The sequence below is a fragment of the Pezoporus wallicus genome, unplaced genomic scaffold (genome assembly GCF_028554395.1).
Source record: "Pezoporus wallicus isolate ANWC-B61680 ecotype Strahan unplaced genomic scaffold, APGP_CSIRO_Pwel_v1 scaffold_8441, whole genome shotgun sequence".
NCBI classification, from domain to species: Eukaryota; Metazoa; Chordata; class Aves; order Psittaciformes; family Psittacidae; genus Pezoporus; species Pezoporus wallicus.
The window spans coordinates 296,803-316,058 of NW_026641359.1; the positions used below are offsets into that span (position 1 = coordinate 296,803).

The 19,256-nt window shown below is 40.8% G+C and overlaps 3 protein-coding genes across 3 annotated transcripts; 1 reads left to right on the forward strand and 2 right to left on the reverse strand.

The window, feature by feature from the left end:
* The first annotated feature begins 1,935 nt into the window (after positions 1-1,935).
* LOC130606718 (scale keratin-like) lies at positions 1,936-2,322 on the forward strand. The gene has a single exon (XM_057423237.1). It carries the CDS (start codon positions 1,953-1,955, stop codon positions 2,307-2,309), a length of 357 nt encoding a protein of 118 aa, XP_057279220.1. The 5' UTR covers positions 1,936-1,952; the 3' UTR covers positions 2,310-2,322.
* Positions 2,323-6,862: 4,540 nt separating this feature from the next.
* Positions 6,863-7,538, reverse strand: LOC130606746 (scale keratin-like). Its single transcript, XM_057423269.1, has one exon. It carries the CDS (start codon positions 7,533-7,535, stop codon positions 7,146-7,148), a length of 390 nt encoding a protein of 129 aa, XP_057279252.1. The 5' UTR covers positions 7,536-7,538; the 3' UTR covers positions 6,863-7,145.
* Positions 7,539-14,450: 6,912 nt separating this feature from the next.
* On the reverse strand, positions 14,451-14,963 carry LOC130606661 (scale keratin-like). The gene has a single exon (XM_057423174.1). It carries the CDS (start codon positions 14,961-14,963, stop codon positions 14,451-14,453), a length of 513 nt encoding a protein of 170 aa, XP_057279157.1.
* Between the last annotated feature and the right edge of the window lie 4,293 nt (positions 14,964-19,256).

The following is a 19,256-nucleotide window of genomic DNA, read 5'->3' on the forward strand; positions in this document are numbered from 1 at the left end:
GCTTTGTGCCTATTTCTCAGCCAGGAGGATGGGAACAAATGCTTCCCATTTCTAAACTCAGTAGGAAGGTGTCTGTGAAGTGTAATGCGTCTCGTGTCAGAGTCATAGGAATTAATGTGTGTGGGTATGATGGGATAAGTTGCATAATGCCCCCTCACTGGAGTATGACTTGGAAAAGTGGGGTAGTATCTCAGGTATGTCAGCATATTTTGTTTATGGATAAACTTCTGAGCAATCTTTGCTCCATGAAGCAATCAGAGAAATAGGAAAAAGCAATAAAAGAAACAAAATTGCTCTGCCAGTGTAATGGCAAGAACGCAATAGTAATCACCATCACTGAGCAAAATAATTGCGTTATCTGGGGCAGTTACAGGTGGGGTGAATTTTTGTTTGATAATGCATTAGGACATCATCCATGAAGAATGTTTCATATCCTCTTGATTGCCTAAGAAAAGGAATAAAAGCGCTCCCCATTCTGGGCTGCTCCAACCATTTCTCCTGACTCGCTCTTTGCTCCGAAGAGGTAAGCCTGAGCCTGACTCCATTGCAATGCTGCTGTGACAATGCAGGATTTTAACTGAAAACAAACTGATCTTAGAAATGTGTGAAATGTTTGAAGCTTTCTTTCAGAAAGAACTGTTTCCTATTTATTCAGTGGCAGACTGTAAAAATGCAGGAGCTTTCAGACCAGTTGACAGTTTGGGATATGCAAACTTCTTTATAGTGAGATTCAGTGAATTCCTAATTCCTGACCATCCTGCCTTTATGACTTTGTTCAACTTGACTTGTAATGGTGACTACTAAGAAAAGTTAACTCTGAGTCTCAGACTGAACTAGGAAGCCAGCGCTAGCAATAATGTTTTATCCTGTTCTTTGCAATTGTTTCTGAATGAATTTGAAGCCTGTTATATATTACATTATGCACTTGTTATGGTCAAGACTTTATTCCTTTTCATTATTCCCAGCCTTTCATTTTATGGGTTTTAGTAGGGTAAGACAGAGATCAAGAGGAGCTGCAAATTGATTTTATGAGTGATCAAGTGATCTTATGGTTAAAGAAAAGGACTCCCCAAAATTACACACAGCTCCTAGTTTTGCCACAGACATCTGTCACCTCAGTCATCTTTAGCAGGACAACTGGGACCACATTCACAGGAGTCCTGGTTATACTGGAAAGCTCACTGATACTACGTTCCTACCCAAACATAGGATATTCTGCCAAGCAAATTCTCTTTATGAGCAATTCAGGGATGTGGGTGCTGCTCATTTTATCTCTGCGAAGAACATACAAGATAGCCCTGATGCCAGCTGTAGCATCTGAAATGTTGGGGAATAGCACTGTTGTTAACAACCAGGCTTGCCTGAATTTTAACTCAGTCTCTCCAGTTACTTCACCAAATGGCCCTGGGCAATGCATTCACTTCTCAGCCTCAGTTACCTCTTCCTTAAAGCTGGAATAACAACGGCTTGCTTCATACAATTGTAGTGATTACAGGAGATGCAGAACCAGCACAGGATGTTACTATAGAAGTGCTAGCCAATGTTTTTGTTCTTTTCTGCAGCTGTTTATAAAATAAATGGTCAATGTCACAGGAAGTCAGATTCAAAAGGGAACGGTGGAAAGGAGAAATGGTAAAGAACAGGGGGATAGCTCAAGATCGAACATGCAATTTCTTTATTTGATAATGATATTCTTATTGATTAACTTGGCTCCATAATGAGGAGTCAAAAGAAATAAGGATTGTTCTAGAGGAAAGGAGGAGAGCATGAGAAGATGAGAAAAGGGATATGGTTGCTAAGACAAAAGTGAATTCTTCAGCCTCCTTCTGGTCTTTTTGCTGTCTTGTATTTTTTTCTCTTCCAAACACAGTCTCCATTTGACTGATATCTAAGCTCTCAGCCTTGTGTTGCCTTGGTGTTGTGTGTTTCAGATTTGTCTCCACTCCCTGAAGATGTCTTCCTATAGACAGATGATCAGCTCCCGTTGCCTTGCACCCTGTGAAGTGACCTGCCCACAGCCAATTGCAAATGCCTGGAGCCAGCCCTGTGTCACCTCCTGTGGTGATTCGAGAGCTGTGATCTACCCACCCCCTGTGGTCATGACGTTCCCAGGACCCATTCTTAGCTCCTGCCCTCAGGAGAGCGTAGTGGGCAGCTCAGCACCATCTAGCACTGGGAGCTTCTTTGGATCCATAAGCTCTCTGGGTCACAGCGGCTCCTATGGCTCTAGGAGCTTGTACAATTATGGGAGGTCATATTCTTCCTATGGATCCAGTGGTTATGGTTTTGGAAGCTGCAGACCATGTTAAATGTGTAATGAAGAAGGAGCAATCACTCAACACAGTGGAAGATATGCCTCCACAACTTCTATTAGGGGGATTGCTTTCCTGGGGCATGAACTGTGCATCACTAAAAATCACTCTTACATGTTATTCTCAAGCTTATGATTTAATTTCATTTTCTGACTATTCTTTCCAGTGGCTCCTGATAATAAGGGCCTCAAATTAGTTATATCAATGATCTTTGGCTGGTTGAAAGTGGGATGAGATTGTGTAAGTCTTTCTATGCTATGAAAAAGAAAGAGTAATGTGTGTGGAATGCATAGCCCTGGAGCAATTCTCTACTTGCAGCCTTTAATGAGACTCTGGCAATATTTTCCCTGTGTTTTTATTCTTACTAAGATATTTGCCTCTTACATTCTCATTAAATTATTGTGCATCAAAATTCTGAGCTTTCTTCTTATTGTGTTTTGTCTCCCCTCCCCCCCGCCCCCCCCGTAATTTGCTGTTTACATACCATTCTGGGTGAGCATCACCCTCTACAGTGAAACACCAGTGATTGACTTCTTTCAATGCCTAAAGCTGGAAGGTGACCAAGCCCTTTAAGCAGGAATGAGCGTAATAACTGCCTTCACAAAAATAATTTCATGCTGGATAAACATGTTTTGTAACCCTTACAACTAAGTTTGAAACTTCCTCCAGCACAGGTGTGGTTACAGTGTGCAACACACGAGCAACTTTGAAGCCTCAGTACTTGCCTGCGGCTCCAGTTTAATCATGTTCCCATACATTGGTTTTAAGATAGTTTTCATTGTTTAAAAACAGGATGTAACAATCTGTGGGTAAAACTTTCCTTTGAATAGCCATCGGGAATTTTTAACCGAATGGCAAATCTTTGCTGAAATTCTGTGAGTTCTTTGAACTTTCCCACTAGTACCTTGAAATACTTGTCAACTCCAGTTAAAATAAGGAAAAGATTTATTCTTAAACCTTCCCTGCAGAACAACACATACCATTCAGAATAAAAAAAAATTTCCACCTCAGGATCTTTACACATAAATTTTGGGCTTCTCACAGGTGACTGTGGAATCATAAAACATAGAGTCATAGACTGGTTTGGTTTGGAAAGGACCTAAAAATCATCCAGTTCAAACCCCCCTGCCATGGACAGGGACACCTCACACTAGACCATGCCGCCCAAGGCTCTGTCTAACATAACTTTGAGCACTGCCAGGGATGGAACATAGACAACTTCCTTGGTCAATCAGTTCCTTGTTCCAGTGCCTCACCAGGATGGACTATACATCAGACATTACTCAGCACTTCTGCTTTTCCCTGAATGAAACTGCTCTTCCTAGGAGTACCAGCAATGCACTGACAAACTTCACAAGGCTTGAGCAGGCTAATTCCGAGCAAACCCTGCCTCACACCACAGAAATCTGTTTGGACAGGATCAAGAATGTGGCAATAACTTCAAAGGGTTTGGAGGTGTGACTTCACTTGTAAAAAGGGCTGAAATGATATGAAGCTCCCATGAGGTAGCCAGGCCACACCTCTTTCTTGTTAGGATGTGTCTGAAGGCTTTGCCTTGTTTTCATGCTTCCTGTCTCCAATGCCCTGCGTTCTTGGAGTCACAAGGATGCTGTCAAAAAAACAGTACTTATTTGTACCAGTATGCAGAGCTCTAAAGCTACCAGTTCAGCTATTTTCAAGACACATCACCATGGTGTTGATCACTGCCGAATTTCTTGTTTCAGGACTTTTATTTTCATCCCACACAGTAGAATTACATCGATCCTCTTCTCAGCCCATCTTGCTGAGAAGGTGCTCTGGACTTGCAATAGAAGCTGGTTTCTCATGCTGGGGTGAAAAGTTGCAGTCAAAGAACCTTTCATGTGGATGTAGTCAACATACCTGGATGAAGCTGCTCTGCCTGTGTCCTGGTTATACAACAGAAAAGGCAGATGTGGGAGCTGAAGGTTAGAGCCCAGACTAAAAATAGATCACCATAACATGTATTGATTGATTGATGGGCTTTATTGACTTTGAATGGTTGAAGACATAGCAATTCACACCACCATTATTTGCCAGTCTGAATTTGCATTTTATGACAACAGACCAGAGAAAAAAACTAAAGGACATTTCTTTAACTGCCTTCCATTGTACAGGTCCTGACAATCAGCAGTCTGCTACTTCCCAAATGCACAGCAGGCTGAACTTGGATTACACGTTCATCTAAGTGAAATACAGATGAGCACAGTGATTTCACTGTCAGTACCAAAGCGTCTCAAGTCACACCACATGAAGACATAAGATGGGAGGAATGCCAGCTGCTGTTTATCATCATGATCTGGAAGCAGTCTTGAGATCTTGGCAGTTTGCTGGCCACTGCAACATGAGGATCATACCTGGCTGTGAGGTCTCCTGCAATTCTTGGTCAATCATGTGAAGTCCAGGCTGTTGATAGCACCAGCAACTTTTGTTCCTCCTGCAAGTGAAACAAGTAATTACCAAGAACAGGAAGCAACAATAAATGAAATCACGCTGTCTCTTCTTGAGCTATAGAGGTCACTACACTCTCTCTTCTCTTGTCTAAGTGCTCTGAACATGTGCTTGTATCTTAGTGCAAGGTAACACTATTGTTAAATGAGATGCAATCAGAAGTTGCTTCATAAAGATGATGTAAACACAGCCTGAAGTATATGTCCTCCCCACGCACTAAATTACATTTTAAGACAGATATCTGTTGGAGCTAAGCCTTTCATGTTTGATTTAAATAGGTGGATTCACTAAATATTTAATCATTACTAGAGCCTAATGGTTTTTTATGTGGTTTAGACTGACACCACTGGTAAATAGCCTGCAGGCACAATGGCTTAACATAACAGATCCATAAATACGCCAGAAATAAGCTGAATGACAGCTTCCTTCCAGGGTTTGATTCTGGAGGAATTAGTAAAGTGACTACTTGCAGTCAACCTTTTTATCAATTTTGCAGCTGGAGGACCTGAACTGTCCAAGAAACTGAAATAAATTAATCTTTCTTTTTTTTTTTCTTTTTTTTCCCCCCCCCAGCTTATTCTCCCCTTTTACTTAGAAAACAAATTATATAAACCCCAGGTATTGAAGGTCAGTGCTTTCTGGAAGTGTTCAAGGCCAGTTTCGATGGGACTTTGAGCAACCTGATCTAGTGAAAAGATATCCCTCTTCACGGCAAAGGAGTTGGACTAGGTGATCTATAAAGGTCCTTTCCAGTCCAAACTGTTCCTTGATTCCATGATTCTATGATCTGTTAAATGTCGTATGTCCTGTAATTTACTGGCCATGCCGTGCACCATTTTTCAGCTAAAATAAGCACAACTCCTTGAAAACGTGAATAAGAATGAAAAGCAAACCTGAAGCTAACCAGTGGAATGGAAAACGGGAAACAGAGACCGTATGATTGTTAGGTGGGGATACTGGAGAGAGGAATTCAGTTCTGGGCTTTGCCAAGTGATTTCTTTGTCACCTGGGGAAAATATTTACTAAAGTTTTTATTAGTATAGAAAACACAGACTTTAATCTCCGTATAAAAGATGATAACGATGCTTACTTTTTGTTTGTCTATTTACTCTGAAAACACTTGAAGGCTGCGACTACCTTTATTCTTTGTTTGCACAGCACTCAATACCTCATTTGCAGCTTCATTACAATTTGAATTGGCTGTATTACCAGAAGCTTAAAGCACTGAGTCTCTGCTGCTCCTGGCATTTAATGTACTACAGTTATTTCTTACAGGGAACAGGGATTATTCCTCTTTTTTTACTGGGGAGAAAACACTGCTTGGGATGTCTGGAACACTGAGCAGTGTCAGTGCTGTAGATTAAGTATTGTGTCTGTGAATTTATAGGGGCAAATTTACATTTGGAAAGCGCTTTGCTGAGCATCACCTTGGTGGCATTTGGTTAAGCAGAGTTTAACATGAAAACCCCCAATTAGCATAGAATCATAGAGTCACGGAATGGTTTGGGTTGGAAGGGAACTTAAAGCTCGCCCAGTTCCAGCCTCCTGTCACTAGACCAGGTTGCTTCAATCTGGCCTTGAACACTGTCAGGGATGGGGCAGCCACAGATTGTCTGGGCAGCCAGTGCCAGTTTTTCACCACCATCCAATTCTCCAGATGTTCCTGGGAAGGCCCCACTGAACTAATGTTTAAATAACATTAAAGGAGTTAAGATACTTTGTTATTTTAAACTTTACACATCTTCAAAAGATGGAAAGATCCTGCTCAAGTGTGTCATTATGGAAACATTTGTGATACTGTGTAAGTTCAGTCTGTGCTGGAAGGATCTGCCGTAAAAATGCTCAGTTAGCAGCTTGGTCCTGCCCATGGGAAGATGCTACCTAGGACATACTGCGGGTAAATGGAGAAAACGAAACCAGAAGGCTGCCATGCGATGCAACACAATTTTAATGAGCAAGAAATGCCTAGATTTGCAAAGCAAGATACCACAGAATATGAAAAATCTGTTTCCAGACTATTTCAGAGAATGTTCAACAAATGTCCTGTTCAGAGATACTGCTTTTCTCAGCTGTCTTTCTTCGGTCTGTTGTGCAACTACTGATGAAGATACACATCATTGTGAGTGATGTCCATATGGAATAGGCTGCCCCACGATGGTTAAAAAAAAAAAAATGGGAAAGCTGGAACAGGCAACAATAGCAAAAAAGGAACTAGAAATGGAAGGTTAAACAAAATGTAGAAGAAAGATCAGAAATGCAAAGTGGCAGTAGCTCCACTGCAGGGCTGCAGAAATGCTGAACCCCCATCCTTATTGCTCTGCATCTGGGTCTTCATGCCTCTCTTGTGAGATCTTTCTGCTGCCTTTAGCAGGGCCCACAGCTGTTGCGGAGGAAGCGGCTGTACCGGCGGGAGGAGAATGGGCTGCAGAACCCGCTGCTGAGCGTGGAGAGGGCAGAACTCCCATATCCATACTGGGCTCCATATCCAAGAGAGCCCCCATAAAGGCTTCCAGCACCATAGAGGCCTCCCAGCCCCAGGTTGCCCCCAAAGGCGGGTGCTCCAGAGGAGCCCACCACGGCTTGCTGGGGGAAGGAGCTGAGGATGGGGCCGGGGAAGGTGACAACAACAGGGGGTGGCTGGATCACAGCAGTGGAGTCAGGGCACTGGCGGACACAGGGCTCATTGCAGCTGTTAGCGATGGGCTGGGGGCAGGCAATGTTGCTGCTGGTGGGGCACAAATCGTAGCAAGACATTTCTTTGCAGGGATGAAGGTGATCCTGAAACACAGAACACAGAGCTGAGTCAAAACAAAGCACAAGATCTACTGGAACAACAGGTCAAGTGCTCAGTTGTTGAAGAACAGGCAAAATGATCATCAGATGATGGGGAAAACTGATGCCTGTTCACAAGCTTCCCAGTCAATCAACTTCACTCTTATCTTCCCCATCCAGTAATCCCAGCACTTGTCAGATCTGCCAAGCCTTCTGAAACTGCTGCTTCTTTTCTTTTTCATTTCTCCCTGGTGAATGCCAGGAGCTGCAGGAGCTGCAATAGAGCTCCTCTTTGCACTGAATGGGACAGAAGCAGGTTTTATCTTTGGAGAGATGAGTGGAGTTAAAAACCCAGAGCTGCTTTAACCATACATTTCCTTCTTCTTTCAAGGTCCCTGTTTCTAATCAAGCTCTTTGGAGTAATATATTTTTCAGTTGTTCTCCTTTAGGTCTCAGTTCTCTTAATATTTATGATCCCTCTGGTAAAACCCCAAAAGCATTTGAGCCTTAGGATAGATTCATAGGCTTGATTAAATAAGTAAATGTACCCTATAGAATATTTTTATCCAAATATTTCTTGGCATAGCTGTGTAATTTCATAGAGAGTGTGAAACAGGTTCGTGCAATGTAAGAAGATTATTTCCTTCATCAGATAAACAGTTTGCAAACTACCATTTCAGCTAAATATCTGATAACAAAAGGTTGTGACTTAGCACTTTTTTAAGTAAAAAAGAGGAAATACTACTTTGTTCACTGAATCAGACCACTCTTCTCCTTCCCTTAGTATTGTCCCTGGTGAAAATAATAAAGGTTTAAAATAAGCAGGATTTATGGATATCTATCCATAAAAAATATATACAAGCCAGGAATATTTTATAATTTAATTCCCATTTAGATAACACTCCTTCTTCGGCTGGATTATTGAACAGTTTAGGATATGCTCTTTCTGTTTCAGTCATTAGCTGGAACAGTATAGGAGAATTCTGCATTTTAAAGGTCATGCCATCCTACATTTTAAATGTGCTGAGAGTACAAGAATGTCCAAATTTGAATTACACTGAAATAAATGCTTCAAACCCTAGAACTGACTCCTAAAGCCTACTAGTAACAAAATTTGCCAAAAGAAAAACAAACCACCAAAAACTAAAAAAAAAAACAACCTGAGAGAGAGAAAAAGAGAATCAAAATTAGTCCTAAAAGCTCTAATGTAATGGTAGTGAAAAGTAATCTAAGCTCCAGAAAAGGCATTCTGGCATTTAGAAAGAAATGAAATCACATCAGACTTACCTGGTGTAGAGGACAGTACAGAGGAGAGTGAGATGGAATAGGTCTGAGCCCCTGCTCTTTTTATATGCTGCTTCACATTGCCTGTGGGGCTGAGGCACACTTTACCCATGAAGTCATAGTCACCAACCAGCCCAAATTTGAAGCACATATAACTTTCCAAAGTGACGAAACTGTTTTTGCTTGCTGTTTGCAAAATCACCCTAAATCTCTGAATAGCATGATATGCACATTCCAGCTCCCAGTTCTCTTTCATCTTGAAGCCTAATTGACCAGCTTCATTGCTGGTATCATTCCACCCTGCTTACTGGCATTGCAGGACGAATTAAACTGGTTCTATTTACTTGGCACTTCCTTCATTACCTTCCTATAATGATTTTAATCAGAGCTATAACCTGCTGTCATATACATGTTTGTATTTAAGTGCCTCAGATCTAAGCTGTAATCTAATCTACTCACACATTTTGCAATGAAATGTTCAGTGAGGTAGAAGACACCTTTTGATCCATAGCCACAAAACTTGAGAGAGGTCTTGTACCTATGGTAATCACAGACATTGTCCTATGGTCTGTGATTTAGAAATTCTGGCTTTTCCTTGCTGTTTGGCAAGACTAGCAGAAAACAATGTCTTTTAGTACATGAAACAGTGTTTAAACCAAAAGCTGAAGTTTCCTCTGAAGGGATACCAGTGGTTTTTCCTTATTTTACATCTGGATTCTTAAAGGCACACACAGATTATCTGATAGGTTCAGCAATGTAGAATGGATGTAAATGCAAACAGATTAATGATTACTAGCTTCTCTGTATTGATTGCACAGCTCTGAAGGAGGACAGAACACAAGAGAATGGTGAAGCAGGAGCAAATTTCTCAGTATCTTTGTAAGATTACACATTTCTGTTCAGCACTGCATCCAATTAGTCTATATATTCTCTTTCTGTTTTGTTCGTATGATGGAGTGTAGTTTGGCCCTTATGTCTAGTCCTTCATGTTACAAAGGAATTCAAGGAATCATAAAGTCATAGAATTGACTAGGTTAGAATAGACTTTTAAGATCAACACCAACTGTCCTCAGCGCTACCGAGGCCACCAATAAACCGTATCACTGAGGGCCTCATCTACATGGTTTGTGGACACTTCCAGGGATGGTGATTCCACCACTGCCCTGGGCAGCCTGTTCCAATGCCTGAGCACCCTTTCCATGATGGAATTGTTTGTAATCTCCAGCCTAAACCTCCCCTGGTGCAGCTTGAGGTCATTTCCTTTTGTCCTATAGTTTGTTACTTGGGAGAAAAGACCGACCTCCACCTAACCACAACCTCCTTTAAGGTAGTTGTAGAGAGAGGTAAGGTCCCTGCTGAGCCTTCTCATCTCCAGACTACAACCCCACTCTTCTCCAGAACAACACCAGTTCCCTCAGCTGTTCCTCATAAGACTTCTTCTCTAGACCCTACACTGAACCAAAGTTTCACTGGAGGATGTCACAGAAACAATTTTTTTAGTTCTTCCATCCCAAATTTACTGGGTAAGTGTCAGGAAAAGCAATCAAATGATATAAGAAATCCAACAATAGATTTATTATTTTTCTCATTTTCTTTCCTGACTAGCAGGGCATCTCCTACTAAGTGCATATTGTTGCAGAGCCCAATTTTCACTCCCCAGTGACTTCTCACTTGAAGTTACTCAGTATTCTCCAATACTTAGTAGGGAGGGACAAGAATTTCTACAAGACAATTCATCCCATCTTGGATGCTGACTTTAGCAGAATTGGTATCACTCTCAAAACATACCAATTCTGTTTTCATTGACTATGGAGACAGAAAACCAGCTCAGCTGAAACACCCAGCTTTTAAACAGGGAAGGTTTGATGAGGTGTGTCCCACCCATATTCCAATACTCTGAATATAATAAATGCAATAAAAAAGGCCTGGCCCAGCTGCCATAATCCTCATTTGCTTATAGGTGGGTTGTTTGTTAATTAAGCATTGCAGTATTTTTGCCAGAAGTTATACATAAATTATGAGACTTTAAGATGGCCCCAAGGGATTACAGGAACAATAATCTTCACAAAGGGTGTTCAAATACTTTTTGTGTGTGTTTTTAAGCACTTACCAACCCCTCCTTGGTAGTTTATGCATCAAGTGGTTTGTCATTATTGTAATATAACTACGTGGTTGGATTTAAAGAGCCCAGCCTTTTGAAATATGTTTATTAAATTGTACTGGTCAAGCATACTCTTCCTGTTCGCTTTGCCAGATCATGATTTCTAACCTTGGGTTTTCAGCTGATTTTCTTTCACACTTCAGGTTTTCATTTATTTGTTCTTGTAGAAGCTCCTTCAGGGCTGATGTTGTGTTAATTCACGGCACCTTCACTGTTTGTGGAACAAAGCTCTGCAGCACCTGCCTGTGTTCCCATGTTTTGAGAGCTTTCCCTAGGGTTTTCCTAGTCTAATTACAAGTGCTCTACCACTCTTCTGTGTTTTAAACACATCCTCAGCTTCCTAAAAAAAATATATTTAACAAATTGCCTGTAATCTGGCAAAGAAACTCTTCACCTGTTTTGACCAAATATGAAGAAACTGAACAACTGGGCTGTCTGGGATACAATCAGGGTGATTTTAAAAAATACTTTGCAAAGTGTCTTTCAAATTTTCCTCTGAAAAGTACATGCTGGTCCTGTCCAAATCTGAATGCCAACTTCAGATAAGGATTGTGATTTTGAAGGAAAACCACCATGGTTTGTATCAATTATACTTTGTCCAGCATAGGTCAGGAAGAAAGAGAGAAAACCTGCATATTAAAGCAGATGGCAATTATGATTAACGTTTGAGCCACCCTCATTATGTCAACCAATAGAAGAAGAGGTAAAAAAACAAAGCCAACATAATTCCTCCTGTCATTCTAATGTATTTAATGGACCATTACCAGGAATGAATCTTGCCAATTAAGTGCTAAGATGAAAGAAATATTTGTTTTGTCATTTGCATTTTACGCATCATGAGAATTTGAATCAACTAATACATATAAATATTGAGCAAAACTGTTACATCATTGTGAGGTGAACCACCTGTGATAAATGTAGGCTGGGGTTAATGGGAGCCTCAGGTTCTCCAGACAGTTTGAGGAAATGCATAAAAAGTCGCTCCTCAAAACTGCCTTGCATTTATTTCTATTGACTTCTTCTTCCCACAGCCAGCTGTTTGCTAGATATCAGATTGTTCTTTTTCTGTAGATTGAGTTTGGTTCTCTTTTATCATTTAGGAGGAAGCAGTATTATATTCAGGTTTTAAGGGCTAAGATCTCCACTAGCTCAAATCTGAGCTATAATCTGTTAAACAGATACTAAAACTTTGCCTGTAGTCCTGCTCTGTACTCTTGCACTATAAAGGCCTCAGTTGCAAATGCATTTATCAGAGGATATGTCTTCTTGATACTTAATTACTTGGTTTTCCAGTTACTGTTTCAAATTTGTTTGTATGGAAGAAAGCCAAATCTTGGAGGAGATGTAAGTAAAGCTGCCTACTCACAGCAAAAAGGCCATTTGGGGTGTTAGGAATCAGGTTAGCCTTTGGACAGTTCATTCAACAATGCATTAAACGTCAGACCATGTGGAGCTGCCTTTTATCACAGACAAGGTAAAGGATAAAACCAACCATTTGTCAGAGGAAGCATGTGACCTTCTATATTCCTGTGTTTCCACTAAGCAATTAACCATCACTGAAAAAAAATTTTGGTAGATCTTTTACTAATTTGAGAAATTACATCCACAGCAGTAAGTAGAGGGGAGGAGTAAGGGGGGAGTAGTTACAATTAGGTGGGATGGATCTGGAACTAAATTAGTGTTGCAGAGGATCCAGACTGCTGTACCTTTCCCATTTCCAGGAGATTTAGGCTTTTCTTCCTGTTCCAGAGGAATCTGTTCTGTGTTACACATACATTTAGTCATGTTGCCAGTTGACCAATTCATGTCCAGTACCAGTGTCAAGAGCTCCAAGGAACTGATTGCCGTGACCTGAGGGCAGTGGCTCAGCCACCATCCACTGTCATCACATTACCAGCCCAGATGCTCAGTTTCTTCCTTCAGGACAGGATCTCTGTTAGCGCCCATACTTTAAGGGCTCCTTTTGTTACAGGAGCTTTTGTTATGGTCGTCTTTACCACAACGGATTGCCTTGCAGATTTTAAGGTCCTGGCAGCAAGTAGGATACCCCTTCTGCCTGTTGTTTTAAAACTGGATACCACTGCAGAAGGTGTTGGTCTTGCAGGAAGAGCCATTAAACTTACAAAAGACTACTAGAAGGCAGATTTACAGCTGACTTCTTAAGTAATGAATGTTGAGAATTGTGTGGTATGAACTGTCCAGTTACAGAGGGTGGAGCTGGGCATGAGCAGCAGCACTTGCTTTTTTTTCTTCGTATTCTGCTTTCAGGTTCTGGTTGCAGTTTCTTTGCACACTGTTACATTATGCTTGGCCATGCAGCTTACTGTAGTAAAATATGTAGCCTAAGATCTTCTGGCAGCTGAACCACTTGAAGAAAGCTATCTTGCAAGATAAGCATCTGCTTGAGTGAGGAGATGGTTGCTTGCTTTACTGATAAGCTAAAAAGATATGCCATGTACAGCACAGTAATTTTGTTCAGTTTTAGGCTACCTATATAATATTTACAAAATTCTATTTGTTTTTCATATATACATGACATAAATGGAACCAGAGAAGTCCCAAACGTAGGAACTCAATCAAAAATTATTATGCACATAGTCCTTATTGTGGTTTTGAAGAAGTGTCATTTGCACACAGCCAGAATTTTGGAGTGTGAAACAATTTAATAGCACAGGTTAGTGCTATTAATAGGCTGGTCTAAACTAGAGAAACACAGAACATGAAATTCATTTTATAGCATTCACCAATCTTCCATTAAGAGCTGTGGTTGTGAAATCATTTGTATGACATTAGATTAGAAGTCTGCAGTGGAATAAACCAGGCTTTAATTTTCAGAATGTGAACAGTCCCTTGTAGTTCAAAGAACTATCTCACAAACTCATAAATGGGGAGTCTAATAAAGCAATGTGTAAAGAAGGTTGCTGTTCATCTATGACCATCATGTTGCGACCATGTTGTTGCAATTCAGTAGCAAAACAGGCCTAGCAAGGGCTCCTCATGGAGACTTTCACTATGAAGGCTGGGTTTGCACAATATTATTGCAGCCCTATGTACAACAGGCAGCTTTATCCAGAAAAGCTGGCAAGTTCAGAATGGATGAGAATGCAAAACCACAACAGACTTACTTTAAATGATGCAACAGAATTTTAATGAGAATGAAAAGAACAAAAGTATATTGCAATATCAAGAATGTATATCCAAGATGTCAGAGTCAAATGCATTTTGAAAGACGCTGTTAAATGTCTCACTGAATTCAGGCACAAGTATGATCAAGTTGAGGATAACAAGCAATTGAACCCATGAAGGTATCAGGAAAGAATTCAAAAGAAAAAAGGAGAGGTGTGGAGCATGCAGAAGACACTGCACTGAACAGGATTTGTGAGAGCTGTCACTCCTCTGCTCACCGGTGAATCTGCATTTTGCACACTATTCAGTGGATTTTTCTGTTGAGTTTACCAGAAGCCACAGTTGCCACGGAGGTACCTGTTGTGCCAGTAGGAGTAAGGGCTGGAGTAGCCAGATCCATAGAGTCTACCATAGCCATACAGACCCCCATAACCCAGAGAGCCCCCACAGCCATACAGACCACCGTAGCCTAGGGAGCCATACCCCCCATATCCATACAGACCACCATAGCCCAGGGACCCATAGCCCCCATAGCCATAGAGACCTCCATAGCCCAGGGACCCATAGCCCCCATATCCATAGCCCCCATAGCCAAGTGAGCCATAGCCTCCCAGGCCTCCATAGCCCCCAACGAAGGGTGCTCCAGAGGATCCCACAACTGAATCCTGGGGGAAAGAGCTGAGGATGGGGCCGGGGAAGGTGACGACCACTGGAGGTGGCTGGATCACAGTGGTGGTATCAGGGCACTGGCGGACACATGGCTCATTGCAGGTGTCAGCGAGAGGCTGGGGGCGAGCAACACCGCAGGCAGAGCTGGAGACCAGGTCGTAGCAAGACATCTTGTAGGGATGGAGGTAAGCTGTGACAGATGCTGATAAGTGAAAGAAAGTTACATGTTTAATGGGAAAAAAGAGTTTGAAATTTGGACACATGGACTAGAATAATGGCTTTATCTTTCAGGTCTTGCTTGTCCTTCCTTCTCTTCAGTATTTTCATGAAACATCTCTCCCTCTTGTAAATCAGCATTGCCCAAACTGCACACTAAGCAGTCAGCTCTTCTACAGTCTTATTCCTAATTTCTTACACTTGCTTCTCTTGAAGAAGTAGTTCTTTGTCCCACCCTGCTGCTAAACACTGCAAAAATATAATCCAGCACTTTACTTTGCAAATTACTTCCACTAAACTTTGCAGCCACTCTTACAAATGCCTGTGTCTGAAAGGTTGTTTCATGTTTGTTTTATCCTAGCAAAAACAAAGCAATGTAACCTGACAACCAGCAAAGCTCATGTGGTAAATTAATGGGTAGCTGGAAGAACAACTCTGGTATTGACTTTTTAACATGCTTCCAGAAGCAATAACTAATATCATGCTACCAGTATGCTGAACCTGCTTTAAACACGGACTAAATAAGGCATTCCCTGCCCTGAAGTGCTTGCAAAGTAGCTTGAGAGTCACAGGGTGGGTTAAAGATTGTCTGATTCCCCACATGAGAAACTGGCACACTCAGGTAACCTGCTGCAGGTAAGTATTTTGGGATGTGAGCTTTCAGAAAGACTTTTACCATAGGATCTAAGCCAATCTAAAATAAAATCTGTGGAAACCATTTTTTTTCCCCCTCCAGAACCAATGAGACATTAGAATAGAATTCTGGAGGTCATCTAGTCCAACTCCCTGCTTAAAGGAAGAGCAATGTAAAGGGTAGCCTAGGATTTCCTAGTTTCATCTCCTAGTTTTCCAGTACTTCATGCCTAGTTTTCCAATACTTCTTTAGACAATATTTCTCTATTCTTTCTAGTTGAGCTTGTCCCTTTAACAAACACATACATATGCACAGACACATATAACAAACATGCAAACTCCTTAACAACTTCCTAGTAATTGAATGAGCCTTCTGCTGATGTTTTGGAAGCTGCTTTGACAGCTCACATTTGTATTAGCAGGAAACAATAATTTTTGAATACTCTAGTTTTACCATTTTAAACCCAAATAGACTGATGAACAATATCAAATAAGAAAAATTAATTCATGGCAAAATAATCCAACACTATTAAGAATCTTAGAATACTTATGAATTATTCCAACCTTAATTAAAACTGGCAGAAAAGATATATTTGAATTTTAGGAAAGAAAACACATAGAGGGATACTTACCCTTTTCACGGAGGTGAATAAAGCAAGTAAAGTGGAATGAAGGGCCCTGAGTTGGAAGAGCTTTTATACCATTCTCTAGACCATGGGGATCAGCCAGAGTGCAATTTGAGCACGTGCGTAATTGGGGCAAACCCCAAACTCATACAACACGTAGGTCCTCAAAATTTTGCTGACTGCTTGTTCATTTGTTATTCTAAGTCTCGTGAAATGTGATAGGTGCATTTTGTCATGGAAGCCTCTTTCATCTCAAGTGGCTTCATGTCCTATTCATTCCTGTTATCATTCCATTCACATCCTTAGCGTTACAAGAATTATACTAATGCTCTTCCTTGGCTTCTCCATTATTAATGGCAAAACCCATTGCGTGGCATGGTCGCTCGATGTGCACAGATTTTTCCATTAGATCCAGACTGTAAGACACCTGGAGATAAAATGGAGTTCCATTGGAACAGCTTTGGGTAGTCATTTTTATCTTGATCATTTGTGCTTAATGTGAGACCAATACTGCACCCAAAGGAAGTCATAGAAAATATCCTGTGGAGTTTAAATGGTTTTCTGTTGTTTTGATTTTGCTACTAACACAATGCTGGCCTCATCTAATGAACAAAGGACTTGAGGAAACACCTCTTGCCTTCTTTGTTGTGCATTCAGTTGTGGATTACTTACTCTCCCTGTCCTTATCCCAAAACCGGGCAAATCCTTCGGACCATATTAAGCAAAAGGCAGGAATAGAACATCCTTTTAAACTACTAAGATTTGTCTAACAGATCCCTCAGTGTATTTCAACCCAGGTTGGAGTCTAGAGGCAAACTAATAATTAACCTTTCTGTTCTCAAGATTTCTTTGTGAGGCATTTGACTGCCACATTTTCTAGTTTTCTGTCTCCTGACAGAAAATCATCCTCGCCTTTAGGGATCCAGGATTCCTGGGGTTAAGTCCATCTTCAGATCAGGCAATACTGAATACTTCTGAGGAACAAAATTAATGAAACGTGACTGGTGGAAACTTGCTAAAGCTACCTGGATATATGCCATGATAAAGAGAAAATCATTTACATGAATAAAGGCTGATAATTGATAGAATTGGAACATCTAAAGAAATGAGTCCTCTGTTTCTGTGGTCTGTGTGACTAAAAATGATAAGGATACACTGATTATACAGCTTGTGAAATGCTGTATTTTTTGTAAAACTTTGTATCTTATTCAAATCTAGACTATTAAATAAAAGGAAGGTTACCAAATCCTCAGTATTCATCCATGAACTGATTATACCAAGAACACAAATATCTTGGCTTACATACTTTAATGTGATGTCATTCAATAATTGCTAGATACCTGAATCCAGGTACATGCCTTCAGTCTAATGTAAGATTGTATTTGTAAACCATTAGTGGATAGTTTGTAGCATCTGAAAAGATTTGCTCCCTGAAAGCTTGAAAATATTATTGTCCAACAGAACTTTCAACCACCTCAAAGGCTAAGAAACCCACCTCATAATTTAGAGATAATCTGTGGCGTAGAGTCTGCAGTAGTAAAATGATACACCTGTAAAGAAGGGAAGAACCAGCCTTTGTTTTCTGTGGTGCACTCCAGGTGTGTAATTGTTCCCTGTTCCCAAGAAACTGCCAGTTCAGCCCTGTTCTGGACTTACGGCTTGCAGCCACAATAGTGTATTACGAGAGGTTATGAATTCCTGAGGATCAAAATCAATGAATCAAAGCACTTCTGTCACATTTCATTTTTTACACCAGAGGTTCCATTGGTGTAAAGATAAAACTTAGATTTCCTCAGATCTGTTAAATATTCTCAAATACCATCTTTTACTGGCAACATCAAGCCAGCAATACCTGAAAAAAAGTCTCTTTGGGATCTCCTATCCCTTTAGTTAACTTCAGAAACTCATTCCTTGCTTATGTCCTAAAAACCAAAAGCCAGCTTGAGGAAGATGAAGGCTTCCCCCCCATCTTCTGTGTGAAATTCTGCGAAGTTAGTTCTACACATTTTTTTTTTTTTTGCAGGAGAATGCAACTGTTTGAGCGATCGATGGATGCAGAAACTGATTCAGATCGTAGCTGAATGAAAAGAGCTCCCAACATGCCAAAATGAAGCATTTCTTTTCTTTTTTTTGTTCAAGTTAATTTTCAGTTTCCACATAAAACCTATTTAGAGACTGAAGCAAGTCCCTGGAGTTGCTGTTTCTCTTCTGAACTGAATTGTCCCCATTTTAGCCACTGTCAAATGCCACTGCAAAATAGCATTAACTCCCAACTTCGCTGTGTCCCCCTACTGTAGGTGGGGAAGCTAAATCACCCCCAACCTTCCTGTCACATTCACAGTCTTTACCTTTCATCCTGGCAAGTTGTAATATGAATCATATGCACTTAAACAAAAATCCTGTCCACGACAACAGTTTGTAATTTTGATAAACTCATGAGACACTCTCCAGGTGTTAATACAAGAGGAGGTGGCTTAATAATTTCTGTTGTAACTTCAAGGAAGCAACTGGAATAATGCCAGGTATTCATTTTCCCCAAATTGTCACAAGATGAAAGAATTATCTATAAACTAATGTTTACATCCTTATACAAACAAATTTGAAAGGACTCATAAACGCCAATAATGAAAACAGCAATTTCATCATCTTGATGGGTTACACGTGTTTGAAATTGGGGCGGGCAGCTACCGTTGATCTTGTGCCTCCCAAACGCTCTGATATAAAAGCTCTTCTCTCTCATAGCTCTTCCAAACACTTCCCTTGACTTCTTGGTGACTTGGGTAAGTCTGATTCTTCTATATTGCTATCTGGGTATCTTTTTACTGCTGGTTTCAACTAGAGCTGATGCCCACCACCCATACTGTTGAGTGTATCTGCATTGCCTTGGGACAGAGATTCTAATGCTGGTTCTATGGTAGCAGATACACCTATTTGGTGCATGGGGACTTCTGGAGTTCTCAGTGTTAGAAACACTGGAACTTGGAGAAA

What these genes read in the sequence shown, in the direction of transcription:
- LOC130606746 (XM_057423269.1), bottom strand. Translation starts at nt 7,535, where the DNA reads ATGTCTTGCTACGATTTGTGCCCCACCAGCAGCAACATTGCCTGCCCC.
- LOC130606718 (XM_057423237.1), top strand. Translation starts at nt 1,953, where the DNA reads ATGTCTTCCTATAGACAGATGATCAGCTCCCGTTGCCTTGCACCCTGT.
- LOC130606661 (XM_057423174.1), bottom strand. Translation starts at nt 14,963, where the DNA reads ATGTCTTGCTACGACCTGGTCTCCAGCTCTGCCTGCGGTGTTGCTCGC.